Source organism: Bos indicus x Bos taurus, chromosome 6, assembly GCF_003369695.1.
Source record: "Bos indicus x Bos taurus breed Angus x Brahman F1 hybrid chromosome 6, Bos_hybrid_MaternalHap_v2.0, whole genome shotgun sequence".
Taxonomy (NCBI): Eukaryota; Metazoa; Chordata; class Mammalia; order Artiodactyla; family Bovidae; genus Bos; species Bos indicus x Bos taurus.
In genome coordinates this window covers 6,545,912-6,567,626 of record NC_040081.1, presented here as the reverse complement: position 1 = coordinate 6,567,626, position 21,715 = coordinate 6,545,912, and the positions used below count along the sequence as shown (strand labels likewise).

General features: G+C 39.5%; 1 protein-coding gene and 1 long non-coding RNA gene across 6 annotated transcripts in view; one reads left to right on the top strand and one right to left on the bottom strand.

Annotated features, from left to right (window-relative positions):
• The window catches only part of LOC113893995, a 371,757-nt gene that overhangs the window by 172,343 nt on the left and 177,699 nt on the right, over nt 1-21,715 (bottom strand). The gene's annotated exons all lie outside the window — the stretch shown is intronic.
• The window catches only part of SYNPO2 (synaptopodin 2), a 204,167-nt gene that overhangs the window by 162,516 nt on the left and 19,936 nt on the right, over nt 1-21,715 (top strand). For both annotated transcript variants that reach the window (XM_027543718.1, XM_027543719.1), the window contains exons 3-4: nt 1,960-2,759; nt 5,209-7,394. In XM_027543718.1, the coding sequence (XP_027399519.1) occupies nt 1,960-2,759; nt 5,209-7,394 (2,986 nt within the window). The remainder of the gene's footprint in view (nt 1-1,959; nt 2,760-5,208; nt 7,395-21,715) is intronic.

The following is a 21,715-nucleotide window of genomic DNA, read 5'->3' as shown; positions in this document are numbered from 1 at the left end:
TAAATATTTTTATTTTTACAAAATAAATAAATAATTGCAGAGATTTTAAATGAAATCTCAAATTAAAATCATCCCAAAAGTAATTATCATCATCATCACCACCACCCCTACAAATCTGGATATCTGAACATTGTTTCCTGGAATTAAATATTTCTCTTGCTCATGTAACTGTCATCTGTCCCTAGAGGACAAGTGATTTACTTTTCCTGGGCTATTACCCAGAGATAGCTGGGTCAGACTATCAACATTGTCTCTATTATTGTAAATTTTATTTAAATGTTATACACACACACACACACACATAAATTTTGGAATTAAATACCTATGTGCACTGAATGGAAATGAGCATTTTAAGGTATAAAGCTTTATTTAACCTCTAGTTCTTTTATGGCTTTTATTCATGTATATCTGTCCATTTTATTTTGGCTACCAATAAATGTTAATATTTATCTGAGCCATTTGCCTGTATTACAGTCTGTAAGGCTGGAATGAATTCACACTACTCTCTTCTCAGCTTCATAATTTATTGCTAATATAATTCAAAGTGATTTAATCTACTTCCATCTCAAGACCTTCCTAAATTAAAACTCTTCCCTTTTGAATCTCTCAAATTTCAGTTGCATAGAGTGTATTCATCACTTCCTATATATGAAATATTTAATTTGCTTTCATCATGTTTTAAAAATACTATATTATAATGGGTTGTTGGTTTTTGGGTTTTTTTTGCTATTACCAGGAAGCTCTACAGATTATTTGCACAGAGAAAGTTGCATTTCATTTGATTGTTAGCTTGTGCTTTGTTTATTTTTGTTTTGCTAAATTCAGTGAAAACAAAGTCAAGAGTAATTATTTTGAATATTGGTCTTGAATTTTATTACTACACAAATTCTAAGGTGAATTCCTTTGAATAGAATAGAAGTATGGGCCCACTCCCTTCAATAGATGATCCTGCATTATTAGTTGGGGTACTTTTGAGGGAAAAAGAATGGGACTGAGATAGATGCTACTGCTTCTTTAAAAAATTTACAAATGTAAGAAATGAAAGCATCTCCTACAGCTGTTCTGTGAATGATGCTTCTCTTCTAAAAGCAGTTAGAGTTTAAATTAGAGTTTCATGCAAGAAGTCATTTAACCCTTAACTGACTTTGCTTCTTGCAAACACAAATTTGCAAAACCAGCTGGGAACGGGTAAGGTCAAAATAAAAAGACTGTGGTGAACAGCTGAGGGCTCCTTACCTGAGCGATTAAGGAACAGTCTGACTTCAGAGATCCTATAAGGAAAATGCTCCAAGTGACAAGTTCAAATAGAGAAGGGGAGACATTTCAGATTATAAATACTCCATGACTCAATGATTCATTGCAGCATGGAAAGGATTTCTCTTTGCACAAGAGTACTGGGCTGGGGTCCACTTATTACAAAACACATGCTCATTGGAGCTTAAAAAACAGCTTCTATTTCATTCCTTTCAAGAAAGCACAGCCTCTAAAAGGATTACTTGAGTTATCTGTATACTAATATTGCTCTGAAGCTGCTGAATATGTTTATAAAACTTTATAATGTGCAGACCTAACTCAGTCAATGAGACGTTGCAATGCTTTGTCATATTATAACAAGCATGATTATTTGAAAACACTCCAATAATTATAGGTGAAGGGCATCCATATAGCTATAACCTATACTTAAAAAAAAAGAAAAAAAAGTGAATTTAGGATGGATTCTGGTTTTATAAACTTTTGTGAGCATTTTTGCTTTGCTTTACAGACAAGTTTATTTGGAAGATCTTTAAATAATAATGTAAACATGTTGCCAAGTTCTGTGTTCAAATATGTTGCAGTTGACATTTAGGAGGAAATATTTTTACTGTATTGTGTATTAGACATCATACAAGTGTCAGGAAGTTCTTTGGCAGGTGTAATACACTCTGATTTAACTGTCTGGACTAATTTTCCTGTGTGCAGACCTTCCAGTGGAATAAGTGAAACTTCGATCTCTGAAACTGAAAACAAAAACCAGGAGAATGTCACCCATGAAGGGTACGTGGAAAGTACCACCCTACAGATTCGACCAGCCACAAAGAGCCAATACAGAGAGTTCTACATTGTCCCTATCAAGAGTGGAGCTCCCCTAGCTGAGGAGCAAGCGAGTGGTGCTGGTTTTTCTGGGAGCATAAAAGAAGAAACAGGCCTGGCCCCTCACACGTCTGACTCTGAAAGTGGACGCTTACCAGAGGAGATTATCTTAAGTGAGAAGGCAGAAGCAGGGCGGCCAGGCACTGTGGTTGAGCTGCAACTGTCCCTGTCACAAGAGAGACACAGGGGCAAGAGTGCTGCTGTAGTGACTCTCCTGGGAGCAGAAAAATCTATGTCTCCTGACCCAGAGCCTAATTTACTACACGACGGGATTGTCCACATAAATTCTGCCCCGACTAGTGAGAAAGAGGACCCTCCTCTGAGGTCCAGCAAGACAATCCAGATCTCCAGTGGCCAGGAGCTGAGAGTGATCCAGGGAAATGAAGCTGCAGACACGGGGCTGCCCCGCGTGGAAGTGATCTTCGACTGCTCTGACAGGCAGAAGACGGAAGGGTGCAGGCTTCAGGCAGCAAAGGGGTGTGTGGATTCTCCAGTGGAAGGAGGGCAGTCAGAAGCACCTCCTTCTCTGGTATCCTTTGCAGTTTCATCAGAAGGCGCAGAGCAGGGAGAAGATCCACGCTCAGAAAGGGATCACAGCAGACCTCACAAGCACAGAGCGCGCCACGCACGTAAGTCCTGCCCTGGGAGCCACTGCTGGGCAGCTGGAAGGGGCTTGGGAGCTTAGGGTATTTTGCTGCTGGTTCGCCTGCCTGGATTTTTTCTTTTTAAGGTTTTTCTTATGTCTTTCATTGGCTTTTTTTTTTTTTTTAACTAATGCACAAAATAACAAACATGAAATTGTAGAAAACACCAATTTCTGAACTGGAAGTAATAAGTTTTAACTTTGTAGTAGATTTGAATGTTTTTAATGCACTTTCTTTTCTTCCCAAAGACACGGGGACTGTTAAAGAAAATACTAAAGTTAATGTGCCTTTTTTTATTTGTCTCATATTCTATGTTAAAATAGCATTTGAGAGTCTTTGCAGTCATGTGGACGCTGAGTTTAAATGTCAAAAACTGTTGAGTTTGCTGCGGAGAGGTGTATTTAAAATACAGGCTCAACCACTGATATTAAAAGCAGATCCTCGTTTTGAAAAAAAATCATTGTGCAGCATGATGATGCTTGCAGAAGTGAGTTTGATGGACAAGGACATGTGGAATACTGAGCAGTTACATGATCCTCTCCGTTTTGTTAAGTCTTCACTAGACTGCAAAGCATCTCATCTACCTTCTAGACACAGAAGTCAATCCCCAAGGCCATGTGAAGTCATTTAAATGTCTCCCAACTCAAGATATATTTTAAAATCAAGGCCTTTTATGGTGTTTTGTTTTACCCAGGAGAGTGATCACAGAAAGACAAATGAAGATAGAAATGGCAGTTGGGTTTTATGATTTCTGTAATTTTCTTTCATGAACTTCTTAAAAACAAATTTGGAATTTCATTTAGGCATTTGAGGAGGTAAAGGTTGACTGTCAAAGACACTTGAATGTATGCGTGATATACAACAGCAATGATCTTGGTTATTCAAAGTAGTATATTAATTCTCCTAACTACTGTTATTCCTTTTAAAGCATATTTTTAGCATAACCATGTGTAGCTGAATTGACAAGTGCTGTTAATCATTCCTTATACTTTAAGCATCTGTATGCATCTTCACATTTATAGCATATTAAACAAGTGTATTAAGGCAGCACTCACATACTTTACATGTTGGCAGTGAAGTGAGCAACAACTGTGCAACTGTGACTGTCAATTTAATAGTAAGTTGTATAACACTAGTCAAAAAAGGAATTACATTTAGGAATGACCATGCTTTTTACTCTAAGTAAAATTTGATTTCTTTAAGTAAAATTTGATTACCAGTGAATTTCTCTAAGTAAAATTTCTCTAAGTAAAATTTGATTACCAGTGAATATCTGTAATTTTGTTATAAAACTATTTTGATTCTATTTTATTTTTTAAAAAATTAACCATTAAGTGTGATTTTTTTCCCCAGTCACAAACAGAGGTAATTTTCAATCAAAAAAAAAAATTTTTTAATGTCTGAAATTTTTATTTAACTCTTTTGAGGAATTCAAAAATTATTTGTGAATTATGCTTATTTTTATCGTTGACAGTGCTATAAGTTAACTTGCCACAAATTTATTTTTATAACAATAATAATTTAAAAATTAAAATATAATTTTTTGTTATTCTAAAACTGTCCGGTTCTCATTTTACATGACTTAATTTCTGTCTACCCACAGCTGTAAATGTTACTAGTAATATAATTTAAAATTTCCCCAAGATTTACACTTATTCTTGCTGCAACTAAAGTAGTATTTCCAAGAGAGCAATGCATTTATGAACAACTTTATCTAGACCACTTTGTAGCTAAAGTTTCTTAAATATAGTCACAATAACTTTATACTCTGAATTATTGTTAGTCATTGATTCAGTACCTTCAATTATTATTCATTACATTTTAAAATTTATTTTGATTTAGTAGCTGTGAATGCAAAGACTTTGGGGGAATGGGAAACTAAAAGAAAAAAGAAAACCTAAATATTTAAACTCATTACATGAAAAGATTTAAGTAAACAATATTTTCTTATTTCTCCCTCCTTCCTTTCTAAAATGCTTGGAAATGTTTTATATCAACATTTTATTTTTAAAATGTGAAAATGCAAGGTATGTCCTAAGTTGTTTTTGGAAAATATTATGTCCTTAAATTATTTCCATTGTAATTTTAATTACATCCAATTAACCGACATTTATTTTCCAGTGTTTATTGTTAAAGTTTAAGGAGCTATACAGAAACAAATTATGAGACATATTCTAATCAATATAAAAATGTATTTGTAGAAAAAAATGAAGTGATATATATGCAAGTTATATCTATATCATCATATATATCAATATAGAAGTAAACATTTTGAAAGAAGAAAGGGAAATGAGTTGGACTGCATCACAATTTAGTACCCAATTGTAAACATGTTTTTTCTGTATTTATTTTCCCCCAGGAGAGTTGATTTCTGGGTTGCTATGCAGTCTTCCTTGAACTTATCAACTCAATGTAATCTTTGTATTTTCCCTAGGGCTCAGGAGGAGTGAAAGCTTATCAGAAAAGCAGGTGAAAGAAGCAAAATCTAAATGCAAAAGCATTGCCCTCCTTCTGACAGATGCCCCCAACCCCAACTCCAAGGGGGTGTTGATGTTTAAGAAGCGTCGTCGGAGGGCCAGGAAATACACACTAGTCAGCTACGGGACTGGGGAACTTGAGCGAGAGGCAGAGGAGGAGGAGGAAGAGGGCGACAAAGAGGATCCATGTGAAGTAGCATTTCTGGGTGCAAGCGAATCGGAGGTGGATGAAGAGCTGTTGTCTGACACTGAGGACAACACACAAGTTGCAAACTTTGACTGGGATTCTGGTCTAGTGGACATTGAAAAGAAACTGAGCAGAGGGGACAAGATGGAGATGTTGCCAGACACCACAGGCAAGGGGGCCCTCATGTTTGCCAAGAGGAGGGAGAGAATGGATCAGATCACAGCCCAAAAAGAGGAGGAGAGAGCGGTTGGAGTGCCAAGCAGAGAACCAGATGCTGCCCAGACAGATGGCCTGAGAACCGTGACGTCTTACCAAAGGAAGGAAGAGGAGTCAGTGAGGGTGCAGAGCTCTGTGAGCAAAAGCTACACTGAGGTGAGCCATGGTCTTGGCCATGTGCCCCAACAGAATGGCTTCACTGGGGTGTCTGAGACAGCAGAAGCTCAGAGGATGATCCCTGTGAATAGAACAGCCAAGCCCTTCCCGGGGTCTGGGAACCAGCCGGCAACCCCCTTCTCTCCAAGCCGAAACGTGACAAGTCCTATCGCTGACTTTCCTGCGCCTCCACCTTACTCTGCAGTCACACCCCCACCTGAAACCTTCTCCAGAGCAGTGTCGAGTCCAACAGCTGGCCCAGCACCGCCCCCTCCGTGGCCCCAGCCTGCCCCATGGTCCCAGCCGGCCTTTTACGATTCATCTGAACGAATAGCTTCCAGGGATGAAAGGATTGCGGTGCCAGCAAAAAGAACGGGGATATTGCAAGAGGCCAAAAGGAGAAGCACGACAAAACCCATGTTCACTTTTAAAGAGCCCAAAGTCAGCCCCAATCCTGAACTCTTGTCACTTCTTCAAAATTCTGAGGGCAAAAAGGGCCCTGGAGCGGGAGCAGATTCCGGACCTGAAGAAGACTACCTCAGTTTAGGAGCAGAGGCTTGTAACTTCATGCAAGGCTCCTCTGCAAAACAGAAGACCCCGCCTCCTGTCGCTCCAAAGCCTGCTGTCAAGTCCTCATCCTCCCAACCAGTCACTCCGGTTTCTCCACTCTGGTCGCCAGGAGTGGCTCCAGCGCAACCTCCTGCCTTCCCCACATCCAACCCGTCACATGGCACCGTGGTCTCCTCCATCAAAATCGCGCAGCCTTCTTATGCTCCCGCCCGGCCTGCAAGTGCTCTCAACCTGGCTGGTCCTTTCAAAGGCCCGCAGGCAGCGGTAGCCAGCCGGAACTATACTCCCAAGCCAGCAGCTCCCACACCGACAGTGAACACTGCTCATGCTGGTGCGGTGGGACCATCCAATGAGCTTCCAGGAATGAGTGGGAAAGGAGCCCAGCTCTTTGCTAAGAGGCAGTCAAGGATGGAGAAGTACGTGGTAGATTCGGACACCGTGCAGGCCCACGCTGCCCGGGCTCATTCTCCCACCCCGTCTCTCCCGGCCGGTTGGAAGTACTCCTCCAATGTCCGAGCGCCTCCGCCTGTGGCCTACAATCCTATCCACTCCCCCTCCTACCCACCGGCTGCTGTCAAGTCTCAGCCATCAGGCCTACAGGCCTCCAAGACAGGCAAGAAAAAGGGCAAGAAACCCCTCAATGCTTTGGATGTCATGAAGCACCAACCCTATCAGCTTAATGCGTCCTTGTTTACTTTCCAACCTCCGGATGCGAAGGACGGCCTCCCCGCAAAGCCATCGGTCAAGGCCAGTTCAGTGCCAGCTGCGAAGCAAGCTCTTCCTCCTCGGCCAGTGAACGCTGGCTCGCCCACTAATGTTCAGGCCTCCTCTGTGTACTCTGTGCCAGCCTATACCTCTCCGCCCTCCTTCTTTGCTGAGGTCACCTCACCAGTCAGCGCTTCCCCAGTGCCCGTGGCCATCCCCACCTCTCCAAAGCAGGAATCAGCCTCAACATCTTACTTTGTGGCACCAAGGCCAAAGTTCTCAGCAAAGAAGAGCGGTGTCACAGTTCAGGTGTGGAAACCATCTATGGTGGAAGAGTAATCTTTTAGTCGAAGCTGAGTGTCCACTTTGCTTGAAACGAATTGTTTGCGGTGTTAACTTGAGTCCCAGAGAATGCCTAGCAAGTCCTCAACTTACTTAATTTCAGATGTCACCTCCCAATCTGGGTCCAAGCAGAATATTTTTAATGAGTCAGAAATCTAACTCAGATTGACTTAAAACATATTTATCTTCGTTGCACACTTAAAAAAAATCTGGGAGCACCCCCAAATAAACATGGGCCATTGTATTAAGTAAGCAGGATACTTAGGGTTTATGCATTTAGCCACAAGACAGTGATCAGTGTTATCAACATTAGGACACAGTCTTTATGTGACAGAACAGCTGTGTTCCTACAGTGAAAAGGTTCGATTGTAGTGAAAATATAACATGTATTGACTGATGTTTCCTTTCTAAGTAGTGCTTTATCTCTATTACTAGTATTAAGGGATAAGAAATTTATTGAGGACAGGGATCAGCTCTGGTCTGTCAACCTCAGCCACCTGTTTGATGTCACAGAGAACTTGGGGATTGTTGGAATGTACATAGTTTAGTAAGGTGGATAAGAAAGAGGGGATTAATAATTACAGAGTACTTGTTATCTACCAGGCTCCTTGCCAGATGTTATATATATATTAGCTTATTTCAAAGACTTCTTTAAAGTGAACTGGATGGGCAAGAGGGATAATTATTCTTAGAGGTTGATTCCCATCTTCCCTCCCCAATTACTTAAGAAACTCAGTGAGTACATCTCCAATTGCCCATGAAAGCATAAGTTTGTTTTCCTCAGCTGAGGCAAGCGGTAGAGTACATTATAAAGGAGGAACGAAAAAAAGGTGAGTAGGCTTCAGATAAAGGCACATGTGTGACCATTGTTTTCCTTTTGGAAATCATGTGATTGAGAGATTACTGACTCTGGGTTACTGAAGGGTTACTGACTCTGGGGGCTGACTGTGAAGCACAAGGAACCCCATGTATGTGGAGGCCGTAGGGTGAGAACACACAGTTATTAGCATCATTTCTGAGTGACCTCACGGATTTTTTTCTTCTGTTTATTTTTTCTTTCTGACCACTGCTTCTCCCACTGTTCCTTGCAATTCTATTCTTGCACCTTCATTTTATTATTTATATTTGATGGACCAGGAGGATTAAAGCAAGGTTACCTTGTAAATTTGGATTGGTCACACACCATGTCATCATCCAGCTGGCTCTGAAGTCAATAATGTTACTGACAGTAAACCTGAAGACCTTTCTCATATCTATTTTAAGTCCAAGTCTGACCAATCATGGAAACTATTCAACATGAATTAATGTAGAGAACCACAAAGCATTTTTGACAACTCCAAGGAAAACCATCTTCTCAATAGAAGAGATATGTCTAGAGACTTCTCATAAAAGCTTGCCTGGTGTGAGGGTACATGGTACCATGTTAATCCTCTGAAAATATCTGTATTCCTGTTCTTTTTCTGCTGTCACTGTCAATCTGCTATATTTTCACTATCCTATTAAAGTATTACTATCTTCTTTATCTGTTCAATGTATTTTAAAAAAAATCCCTGTATGAACTGTTCTAAGTCATTTTTTCTGATATTTCACTTATATCACTCTCCAAATATCTGAGTTTCTTTTTTGTGAACATTTCCACTTCTCTGTACACTGCAAAACTGCAAGCCATAGGTATTTCTATGATATAACACAGAGGAGAATTAAGTTAGTTACAGAACAATGGGCCTTATTCTTTTTCTCTGGAAAATCTTCTATTGGCTTTGATGGCAATTTACCTAGAGGTCAGAACCACAGGATGTAGCTTGGTCTCTTTTTTTGCCTTTTTGGGAAATCAATTAGGAAGATTCATACAGGATAAAGGAAAAAGCAGTCTATCCATTATATAATACTATTGTTTGTTACTTGTTCCCTGCAAAGGAAGTCTGTTGAATGCTTTGCATTTTGCATTCTTTTCTAATAGAACAACCAAAAAAGGCATCTTAAAGTGAAGCAGGAAAGGAGATCATTTTTATAACTTTGCATTCTTAACACAGCATTTAAAGAACGGCACGAATTAGGGAGAAGACAGTGGAACACAAGGTAGTCAATTTGAGTCCTCTGGTTCAAAAGTATCCTAGAATGGTAATGACCCACCAAGTATTCCCAGTTGTCCAGTGGTTTGTGGTATGTAGGAATGAGGAGTGTTTGGGGTCTGTTTCCTGTAGGACAGGTGGCCATCTGAGCAGAGCTACTATTTGGAGTTGATGACTGAAGACACAACTAACATGGCTGGGACTGTCATGGGGTTCCCAAAAAGCTTCTAAGAAGCATGGCAGGTATGCAGTCAAAGCATCCACAACTTCAACTGGGAGCTGGTAACATAGCTCTCATCTGGAACCGTACAGTCCCAAATTATGGAAAAGGCAGGGAATCTTCCAGAATTGTATCCACAGCAGAGTCTAACTTGATCCTGAGAGATGAGGGCATGGAAGGGAGAAGGACTAAGCCAACTCCCGGGAGGAAAAGAGATTTCTTTGTCTTTTTTCCCCAGCCAGGGAGCCCCTGGGAACTTGGATGCAGAATAAGCTGGGTGTGTCACCTCTCAGGTTGGAGTTCTGGAAATGATGTCAGTGTGGCAGGTGGGAGACTTAGGACTCATGACATCAGCTTCCTTCCCACTGGACACCCTTTGAACTCTGGGTGTTGTTGTCTGTTTTTGGTAGCAGATGTTTCAGTTGGTTAGTTGACTGGTTTGAGGGTATGAGGAGGCAGTTTTTGTTTGGTTTTTAGGATCTTGCCTTTATCCTTGTCCTTTGTTAGCTTACTTTCTGTGCAGAACACCTATGAAGTCAAGTTTTCATCACCGACACAATGGCAACGTTCATTTACTGAGTGCTTGTGTTATGTTAGGCGCCTTATATACATTATATGGTTTACAGGCACTGGAATATAAAATAAAATATAACGACAGTCACTGACTTCCTACAAGACCTTATGCAAATTTCTTTCCACCAGTGTCCCCTTAATAATGTCTCAAACCTTTCTTCCTGGAATGTTGTACCGTACTGAGTACAGCCCACAAGACCAGATATTCTAAGAAGAAAGGTGCTTTGTAAATTTAAGTACACATATTCCTCTCAGTCCTATAGGAGGGCAGATTGAATCACAGAACTCTTAAGGTTGGGGATCTGACCATTGCCACTTTGATCTTAGAACAGTTACAGTTTTATTTCTAATATTTCAATAATAAACACATTCTTTTTTGACAGAAAAAAAAATCACACTGTTTCTGCATTTTGCATATTCATTGATAGTATAAAGCATACATTTTTAGGAATATGTTTTATAAGACACATTGGGGCTGTCATTTTGAAGCATGTAAAAGCTTGTACTTCAAAATATTTCTAGTATGATTTTTAATGATAACATGTATCTCATTTAATCTTCACAAGAAGCAACTCATCTGAACTATAGGAAAATTGATCTGAGTTACAATAGTTCTTGAGACTACGCCAGCGTTCTTTAACTCTTCTAGATAGTGCTGAGTCCTTTCAGAACGTGGGTTTCATAGGGCTGCTGAATATTACCACCCAGCTGAATTCTAGCCTGGCAGCAAGAGTCACATCTGAGATATCAAGAACGAATGATCTGTGTTTAAAGGGAATGGACTAACTTATGCAGGACCACTGCTTTGTTTAGTTACTAGCTTGAAAAATCTTTGAAGGCCGTTTTCCGCTGACAGGCATATCATACACTCTGACTGCAGCACTTTCACAGAAGTCTCTTGAGAACACAAGAAGACACGCGGCTGTTAGTGTCTGAGTTTGGATTTAATCTTCCAAACAAAAGTCCCTTGCTGTGTATCATTCAATCCAGTTATAAATTCGAGAACCTGCAAGCACCCGGGTGAATTCCTGAAATCTATTGCTATTTTATGAGTCACCACTGGCCGAGCAGGAAGGGTATTTGAAGTCATGGTCATCAAAAAGAAGTGATTGTTTTCGAAAAAGCTAAATGCTTAAAATGCTTCCAGAGGGAAGCAGTGGGCTGTGTTCTCATTCCCTCTTACAATCAGAGTTGTTGAGTTTGTTATAAAAATTGTTAAAAGTTCATGAGAAAAATATGTAAATTCTGAGAACCAACATCATATTCCCAGAAGCACTGACCCTTGCTGGTCTCAAGTGCCCTTATCACTGGACTCTGGGGGACATAAAGACTCATGTAACACTTCAGTGCCACTGAGTTTGTCAACAAGTATTCTGGGAAAAAGCAGAATTGAATTCTTCTGTAGACTTCCCACCAGGATTGGCCAAAAGCCATAAAACAAGCTCGTAAATTCCCACAGGACCCAAACACAAGGCAAAATTGCTAAAAGAGGCTAGTCTGAGTTAGAAAAGAAAAAGGAAAAAAATTACAGACCATCCTGTGGGACATCGGGCCAATAACAGCCAGAAGCCCCCAAATCAGATTATCTTTTCCTTGATGTTATCAGGTACAGCCAGTTTCTTAAATTAAAAAAAAAAAAAAAAGAACGTTTCCATGGTATGTATATTTTTATACTGAATTACCATTTGGCACTTGGAAATCATAGACCTTACTACTCAGAAGCAACTGAATGAAGAGAAATTTAATTTATAAATATCAAATCCTGTCAGATATTTCTCAGATTCCTGATTTTATCAGAGCTATGCCAGCTAATAAAGTATTTCTTAAGCATAAAAAGTTAGACTTCTACACGATCCTATAGTTTAAATAGTTGTTACTGATATACAGAATTTCATAAGTTTTCCTTTTTTTGGTTCTAAATGTAAAGTTCCTCATGTTTACCTCTGTTTATACCTCATTCTTTTGTTTATCTAAATCATGTGTGCTTAATGACTTATGAAATACATTCAGGGCCCCTAATAAAAGTAATCACAAAGACCTACTTTCCAGCCAACACTTCTTCCTCTGTGCTGTGCTCAGTCGCTCAACTGTGTCCAGCTCTTTGCAACCCCGTGGACTGTAGCCCACCAGGCTCCTCTGTCCATAGGGGTTCCTCAGGCAAGAATACTGGAGTGGGTTGCCATGCCCTCCTCCAGGGGATCTTCCCAACCCAGAGATCGAACTCAGGTTTTCCACATTCCAGGTGGATTCTTTACAGTCTAAGCTACCAGGGAAGCCCCTTCTTCCTCTACCTGGTAATGGTAATAATAATATTTAAAATAATAACATTCCAATATACCATGGAGGAATCCTGCCTTCATAGCCCCTACTTCTTGAGCTTCCTGATAACTATTATTAGTTGTTCATGGAATATAAACACAGATCACAATTAGCTCTAAGTTGAAAAGAAATGCACATTTGAGGAATAAATTAAGAAAAATTTTCTTCTTGGAAGTAAATATCAAAAAAACAGTAAGTATTTTAAATTGTTCTTCAGGAGACATTTTAGAAGTCAGACAGAGTCTTTGATATCTTTAGTTAGTGGAATGATCTGTTCTCGAGACCATACAAAGACCCTGAGTTTAGATTACAGTGCAAGTACAGATGACATGGGTGGGGATGTAAGCTTTAACAGTCATTCACACAATCTCATAAGATCTCAGGAAAAGATAGGGTGAGGGGATGATGTATTAAGTTTCTACTAAAACCCAGAAATGGTGTTAAATATCTTATGTAAATTATAATACCTAACATTAACTGAGCACAAACTTTGGGCCCTGAATTGTGCCAAGTACCTTCATAGATTCTCTCTTTTTTAAAAAAATGGAGATATAATTGACATATAACATTTTATTAATATTAGTTTCAGGTGTACAATATAATAATTTGATATTAGTATATATTGCGAATTGATCATCACAGTTAAGCCCAGCTATAACATCCTTTATCACACATAGTTACAAATTTCTTTTTCTTATGATAAGAACTTTTAAAATCTACTCTCTTAGCAACTTTCAAATATACAATACAGTATTCTTAACTATGGGCTTCCCTGGTGGCTCAGATGGTAAAGAATATGCCTGCAATGTGGCAGATCCAGGTTCAATCCCTGGGTTGGGAAGACACCCTGGAGAAGGGAATGCTCACCCACTCCCACATTCTTGTCTGGAGAACTCTATGGACAGAGAGCCTGGCAGGCTACAGTCCATTTGGTCACAATGAGTCAGACATGACAGCAACTAACTTTTCCACTTTTTTTTCATTGCTAATTGCAGTCACCATGCTACACAATATCCCCAGGACTTATTTATTTCATAACTGGTAGTTTGTGCCTTTAACCACCTTCACCCATTTTGCCCGCCCACACCTCCACCCCTCTGGTAACCACCACAGATTATCTTTTATAATCAGCAGTCCTTATGAAATAGGTATCACCATAATCCTCAGTTTATAGATGGGATTCTGAGGCACAAACAGGCTGAATATCTTGCCCAAGACCACACAGTATTAACTAGCGGACCCTGGATTTCATGTCGACCTACACCCTTAACCAATGACAATGTGATTTAATTTACTCCTCAGAATTACCCTGAAAGTGAAGGGACTATTACTTCCATTTCATAGGTGAGGTATCTGAAGCTCAGAGAGGCTAACCAACGTGTCTGGCAATCATTAAGCTTACAAGTAGTGGGCTAGGGTTGGAACTACATACTTCGCTGACATCCAAGCCCAGGCTCTCCCTTCAGTACGACATGGTTTCCATAGTCTCATTAGACCCCGGAATCCCACTCTCTGAGACCTGTTAATAGTATCTTCACCAAACTATCCACCAACAGCCTACTCTGTGTATGCTTAATGGATGCATATGTTGAGTGACATTAGAAAGTACCCCATTACTTTCATAAGATTGCTTATAAAATCAGATGCTATAATAATATGTTGAAAGTGAAAAAGTCTAAAAAGAAGCCTCTGTTTTATAAGTGGAAATAGATTTGACAGTGATTTTGTATTTTTGAATTCCCCAAATTCTTTCATTTTTCTTTCAGGATGAAAAGGTGATATTTATGGGCTGAGGATAGTGAGGAATGGCATTTGAAAAAAAAAAAAAAAATCTAAGGCTCTACATAAAAGGAAGTGCTATCCTTCGTGCCTTTCCCACTAAAAGTAATTCAGGGAACTTTCTTATCATGATGAATCAGCACCCAGCTTGGCTTGCTACTAAACCAATAAGAACTAGAGATATTTCAACAAGGATAATTCTAAACAGAATAATGCTGACAGAGTCACAAGTTTTCAGTGTTTCAAATATATCTAAAAATGTAGTCGTCACTGGAATCTTGGAGTTCCATGAAGTCTCTTTTGGCTGAACTCGCACGCATTCACCCTGGGTATGGATGAGGCAGCAAACCTTTCTTGCTGCAACATCCTCAGTGGAAGTTTTCTCAAAAGGTTATTTCTGTCAAAAAGTTCCCAGAAAGGGCAGTTTTATACCATGTATTTTTCTAGTAGTTCTTTGTTTTTTTAGCTTTGGGTTTTTGTTTGTTTGTCTTTGTTTTAAACTATGTCTAATTGTCATTTTGAAAACATCTCCTAAAGAACTAGTGTAAATTTCAAGGAGAAAAGATGTGAACTTCTAAGTTACTCATAAAAACAAAACAAAACAAAACAAAAACCCTCATAAATTGTGGAAAGTTTCACTGCCTTAATTTAAAATTGTAGAGCCATTAATAAAGTGATATTTTGAGGGCTTACTATAAGCTAGGTGCCATTCTAAATACTTAACAAATATTAGCTTTCACAGTCATCACAAAATGCTTAGCATATGAAGAAAGTACCATTATCATGCTATTTTACAGATGAGAAAATACAGTAAAGATAAGGAAATTGTCCAAGTGATGGGGCTGATCAAGACCCAACAGACTCCAGAGCCCTTCTCTAATCAAATCACATGGCTACATTACTGCCCTTGATCACAAAAAGACAAAGTCACTATATATATAAAAGAAGTTGCTCATCAGAGGCAATAAGCTACACCTATCTCAGGAATAACTCAAAACCTTCTAAATCAAAGAAAAGTTGAAAAAGCTTTGGTAGCCCCAAATGATAGACACTTTTGAACAGGTACAAGGGGAGAACTATGGTTTTTATTTCCATCAGACTTTTGGCTTATAACTCAAGAACACTGGGGGAAGCTTAATATTTTGCTTGTTACCATTGATCGGTTCATTTCAGTTCAGTTGCTCAATCGTGTCCAACTCTTTGTGACCCCATGAACTGCAGCACGCCAGGCCTCCCTGTCCATCACCAACTCCTGGAGTTTACTCAAACTCATGTCCACTAAGTTGGTGATGCCATCCAACCATCTCATCCTCTGTTGTCCCCTTCTCCTCCTCCCCTCAATCTTTCCCAGCATCAGGGTCTTTTCAAATGAGTCAGCTCTTCACACCAGGTGGCCAAAGCATTGGAGTCTCACCTTCAACATCAGTTCTTTCAATGGACACTCAGGACTGATCTCCTTTGGGATGGACTGGTTGGATCTCCTTGCAGTCCAAGGGACTCTCAAGAGTCTTCTCCAACACCGTGGTTCAAAAGCATCAATTCTTCAGCACTCAGCTTTCTTTATAGTCCAATTCTCACATCCATACATGACTACTGGAAAAACCATAGCCTTGACTAGACGAACCTTTGCTGACAAAGTAATGTCCCTGCTTTTTAATATGCTATCTAGGTTGGTCATAACTTTCCTTCCAAGGAGTAAGCATCTTTTAATTTCATGGCTGCAATCACCATCTGCAGTGATTTTGGAGCCTAGAAAAATAAAGTCTGGCACTGTTTCCACTGTTTCCCCATCTATTTGCGTAAAGTGATGGCACCAGATGCCATGATCTTAGATTTCTAAATATTGAGCTTTAAGCCAACTTTTTCACTCTCCTCTTTCACTTTCATCAAGAGGCCCTTCTTTGCTTTCTGCCATAACGGTGGTGTCATCTGTATATCTGAGGTTATTGATATTTCTCCTGGAAATCTTGATTCCAGCTTGTGCTTCTTCCAGCCCAGCATTTCTCATGATGTATTCTGCATAGAAGTTAAATAAGCAGGGTGACAATATATAGCCTTGACATACTCCTTTTCCTATTTGGAACCAGTCTGTTTGCTATTCCATGTCCAATTCTAACTGTTGCTTCCTGACCTGCATACAAGTTTCTCAAGAGGCAGGTCAGGTGGTCTGGTATTCCCATCTCTTTCAGTATTTTCCACAGTTTATTGTGATCCACACAGTCAAAGGCTTTGGCATAGTCATTAAAGCAGAAATAGATGTTTTTCTGGAACTCTCTTGCTTTTTCCATAATCCAGCAGATGTTGGGAATTTGATCTCTGGTTCCTCTGCCTTTTCTAAAACCAGCTTGAACATCTGGAAGTTCATGGTTCACGTATTGCAGAAGCCTGGCTTGGAGAATTTTGAGCATTACTTTACTAGCATGTGAGATGAGTACAATTGTGCAATAGTTTGATCATTCTTTGGCATTGCCTTTCTTTGGGATTGGAATGAAAACTGACCGTTTCCAGTCCTGTGGCTACTGCTGAGTTTTCCAAATTTGCTGACATATTGAATGCAGCACTTTCACAGTATCATCATTTAGGATTTGAAATAGGTCACCTGGAATTCTATCACATCCACTAGCTTTGTTTGTAGTGATGCTTTCTAAGTCCCACTTGACTTCACATTCCAGGATGTCTGGCTCTAGGTGAGTGATCACACCATCGTGATTATATGGGTCATGAAGACCTTTTTTGTTTAGTTCTTCTGCGTATTCTTGCCACCTCTTCCTAATATCTTCTGCTTCTGTTAGGTCCATACCATTTCCGTCCTTTATTTAGCTCATCTTTGCATGAAATATTCCCTTGTTATCTCCAATTTTCTTGAAGAGATCTCTAGTCTTTCCCATTCTATTGTTTTCCTCTATTTCTTTGCATTGATCAGTGAGGAAGGCTTTGTTATCTCTCCATGCTATTCTTTGGAACTCTGCAGTCAAATGGGTATATTTTTCCTTTTCTCTTTTGCTTTTTGCTTCTCTTCTTTTCACAGCTATTTGTAAGGCCTCCGCGGATAGCCACTTTGCTTTTTTTACATTTCTTTTTCTTGGGGATGGTCTTGATCCCTGTCTCCTGTACAATGTCATGAACTTCCACCCATAGTTCATCAGGCACTCTGTCTATCAGATCTAGTCCCTTAAATCTATTTCTCACTTCCACTGTATAATCATAAGGGATTTGATTTAGGTCATACCTGAATTGTCTAGTGGTTTCTCCCATTTTCTCCAATTTAAGCCTGAATTTGGCAATAAGGAGCTTATTATCTGAGCCACAGTCAGCTCCTGGTCTTATTTTTGCTGACTATTGAATATAGCTTCTCCATCTTTGGCTGCAAAGAATATAATCAATCTGATTTCGGTGTTGACCATCTGGTAATGTCCATGTGTAGAGTCTTCTCTTGGGTTGTTGGAAGAGGGTGTTTGCTATGATCATTGATGCATTAGACCAAATTCCTCGAATACTCACTTCTAGCCATCATATATTACTGTGTTATTTGCTGAGATGTTCCAGGTCTTTGTGACTCCATGGACTGTAGCCCACCAGGCTCCTCTGTCCAGGGAATTCTCTAGGCAAGAATATTGGAATGGGTAGCCACTCTCTTCTCCAGGGGATCTTCCTGACCCAGGGATTGAACCCACATCATCTGCATTGCAGGCAGATTCATTACCATCTGAGCCACCAAGGAAGCCCAGCTATGCTCATTTATACCAGGTTAATTAAGGGAAAAAAGAATAGTGATGAGAAATTCCTCAAATTTTAGTAATAATAATGCAGAAAAATTGTTTCTACAAATATTTAAAATAATATATAAAAGGCCTAACTTGACTTAGGGGAAGCAAAAGATAAGCATTTCTTAAGTGAAATTCACCTATGATTAGGTGAGGCATACACATAAACACCAAGCATACAGAGACATATTGTAGCAGGTAAGCATGTGGTAAGCCAAAATGCCTGCTGCTGAATTCCAGGAATTGCTAGTTGGGAGACATTAAGCTAATGGTAATGATGTAGTGTGTCTGTGTCTCAGTACCCTCTGCTGTGATATGGAGAGAATAATAGGTGTATCTCACAAGGTGTGAAGACGAGACAAACCAGTATGTCTGATGTGTATAAAACAGGGCCTGGCACAGAGAAAGCATTCAACATATGTTAGCTACTAATATTCTTGTAAAGGGCACTTGATTAACAATAGGTACTATTTCAAAAACTTCCAAGAAGGAAAACACACACGATAATTAAACATTTGTTTTCCTTGTTCATATGAATCCCAGTTTAAGGAATCTAAAAGAACAAAAATAGAAAAAGCCATGTCTGCATGAATCTGATATGGACACGAAGGATAATCTATCCCCAGGAGTCCAGTGTTCTTGCCTGGAGAATCCCATGGACAGAGAAGCCTGGTAGGCTACAGTCCATGGGGTCGCACAGAGTCGGACCCGACTGAAGCGACTTAGCAACAGGAACAGCAGGAGTCTTTTACTGGGAGATCTTTGTTTCTTCTCTACTGTTTTCTTTTTACCTAAGCTTTATATTTCTATGTTCCTCTGTAGTCAGCCTATTGGTCAACTTTTTCTCTTTGTCTTCATCTATTATACTAGAAATGTTGTAGTCATGTACAAAGATGAGACCAGGATTCAAAAAGACTGGTATAATATATATATATTCTTTAAAAAAGAAACAATTTCAGCTTTGAGACTCCACTATAAAGGGACTGTGTTCAGTTCAAAGTACCAATGTTAAAGAAAACAAGTGTGGTGTATGTGGCAATATAGAGAGAATTCTTATGGGGAAATGGTTGTAAATGAACTATATTCTCAAAATAGGATAGCTGGTATCCTGAGCAAGGTTCTAGCAGGATGCGAAAGTGAAAGTTGTTCAGTCGTGTCCAACTCTTTGCGACCCCATGGACTATACATGGAATTCTCCAGGCTAGAATACTGGAGTGCGTAACCATTCGCTTCTCCAGGGGATCTTCCCAATCCAGGGATTGAACCCAGGTCTCCTGCATTGCAGGTGTATTCTTTAGCAGCTGAGCTGCGAGGGAGCCCATCTAGGAGGATAGCTGAAGCTCAGTTAGGTCTACCACACAGAAAGTGGCATCCCAATCCCTGAAGCCACCCAGTTCAGGCCTGCAGCAGTTGAGGCTCTGACAGAATCTGCCTGCCTCCGAAGGTGCAGCAGACAGCTGTTCTTATCCCTCCTCCCCAACCCTGTCTCAGGACAAAGGGTCAGCAACATGGCCTGTTTAGAGTAATTGATCCCCTTGCTTGAGGAGCATGATCAGTTTCCAAAACCGGAAAGAGTGAAACCTCTGTCTAAACAGAGCAGACTCCCAGCTCACAGGGCAAGGGATGAAAAACAGTTCTCAGAAGCTGAGTGACTGATATAGGGAGGAACCTAAAATTCCAGCTGCCTTTAAAACCCAGGGAATTTTTGAGGGTTTTCTGTTACTTTAGAATTCTTCTGAGTCAGAACCAGAAGTTGGGACTGATGTAGAAGAGAGAAAGATCACAAGATGAGATTCTGAAAACTTTATCTGAATCTAAAATATCTTTTGTTTCAAATACAGTTAAATTGACTTAGTTTAGTTTTCCCTTTGTACCCTTTTATTACACTTTTTTCTTAAAAAGTGAAAAATAACAAGGTCTCTTCCTTGCATGGTTTGTGTGTGTGTGTATGTGTGTGTGTGTGTGTGTTTGTGTGCTAGCATATCTCAGACCGATAAAGAAGTATTCATAAAACCATCCTCAAGAGCTAAAAAATCACTATGGAGTAGGCTGGACTGATATAAATAAAATGCTAATTTAAAGTATATCAACCCTTAGCTGGAAGTTTGTTTTTTAATCACATTCAGAGTTTACTGATTGTCTAGCCCACTGGACTACTTGTTAATGCTTATCAGATGGTGCCAATTATAATTCTTCATAGAAACTCAATATGGGCTAAATATATTTTAAATTCTACAACATTATGAAATATCCATAAAAATGTCACAATTCACTTCGGGTGGTATTACTGAAATTGAGAGCAAAGCAAAATATATCTCGTAGAACTTTTCATTTTACTGTTACATTTCAATTCACCAATTACTACTATTTCCTTTATATACACTTTTCAGTGTTTGCAAACTATTGCCTTCACAGTCCTAACATACCGTTTCCAACTTTTGTTCCAAGGGGAAAATTAAGATTCCCCTTGCCGCATGGAAATTCTGATTTAGTAGCCCCTAGGTGGGGCCCAGGAATTTGTTTTTGTAACATATACCCTGGATGATACTAATGCTAATAGATTGCGAACCACACTTTAATATCCGTTTTCTAACACGCAAAACACTGAAGTCAACTTTATTCTTTAAAACCCATAAATAGTTTCCAGTTCATTCAGTCTGGGACAGCCAGACTTGTAAACAACACCTGCTCTCCAACGCTCTTGATGTTGTCTGAAGGGTACAGGCCCTGAAGTGCTGCTGATCTTCACGGCTTTATTCTAAAGGCCCAGGAGGTGGCAGCAAATTCCCTTTCCGATCAGAAAGTGCTTCACAGGCAGCCATTCTACAGTCTGTTGCAAATAATTTGCTTTGAACAGTCTTTTAAATTTGTTTTTCAAATAAAAGAATAAACAGGACCTTGAGATGTGATTTTATCTGGCCCTCTGCTTCTCATCAAGTCTCAGAATAAATATTTCTAGGAATAGAATGATACAATTTTATTATCCAGAGAAGAGACTGTACAAAGCTCCTTGGCTGATTTTTCTTATCTCTGGGGAAAAGGATTGTATGACTTCCCTTGGCCGCCGGGCAGTACAGTCTCTTATCTCCAATCAAAAATGTTCTTACTAATAACAAACTGAAATCTCTCTGGCAATAATCAAAACAGTCTTATTTTGGGATCTAGACTAAAGGAGAATTTTGAAGCACTTTGAATGCTAATTAGTTTTTAAAAAGAAAACAAACTTGATGGTACAATCTTCAAAACTAAAAAGAAGTTTGTGCACTTTATGGATCACAGGAAAAAAATCCAATATTTTTGTTTAAACTTAAGACAGCCAAATGGTGTGGTGGATTGATAAAACACAAAATCAGTAAAGAGGCTGTTTAGACATTAGAAGAGTGAATGGAACAAAGGAACGGGTAGGCCCACTGAGTTAGCAGCTTTGATCCCAACAAGAGTATTGTTTTCAGGCCTTTGATGCACTACAGTTTATTTCTAAAACTAAAAAAATGGTGATGTGTCTGGAAGCTCTGTATTATGAGATATATGTTTATATATTTACCAGGGGGAGGGGTAAAG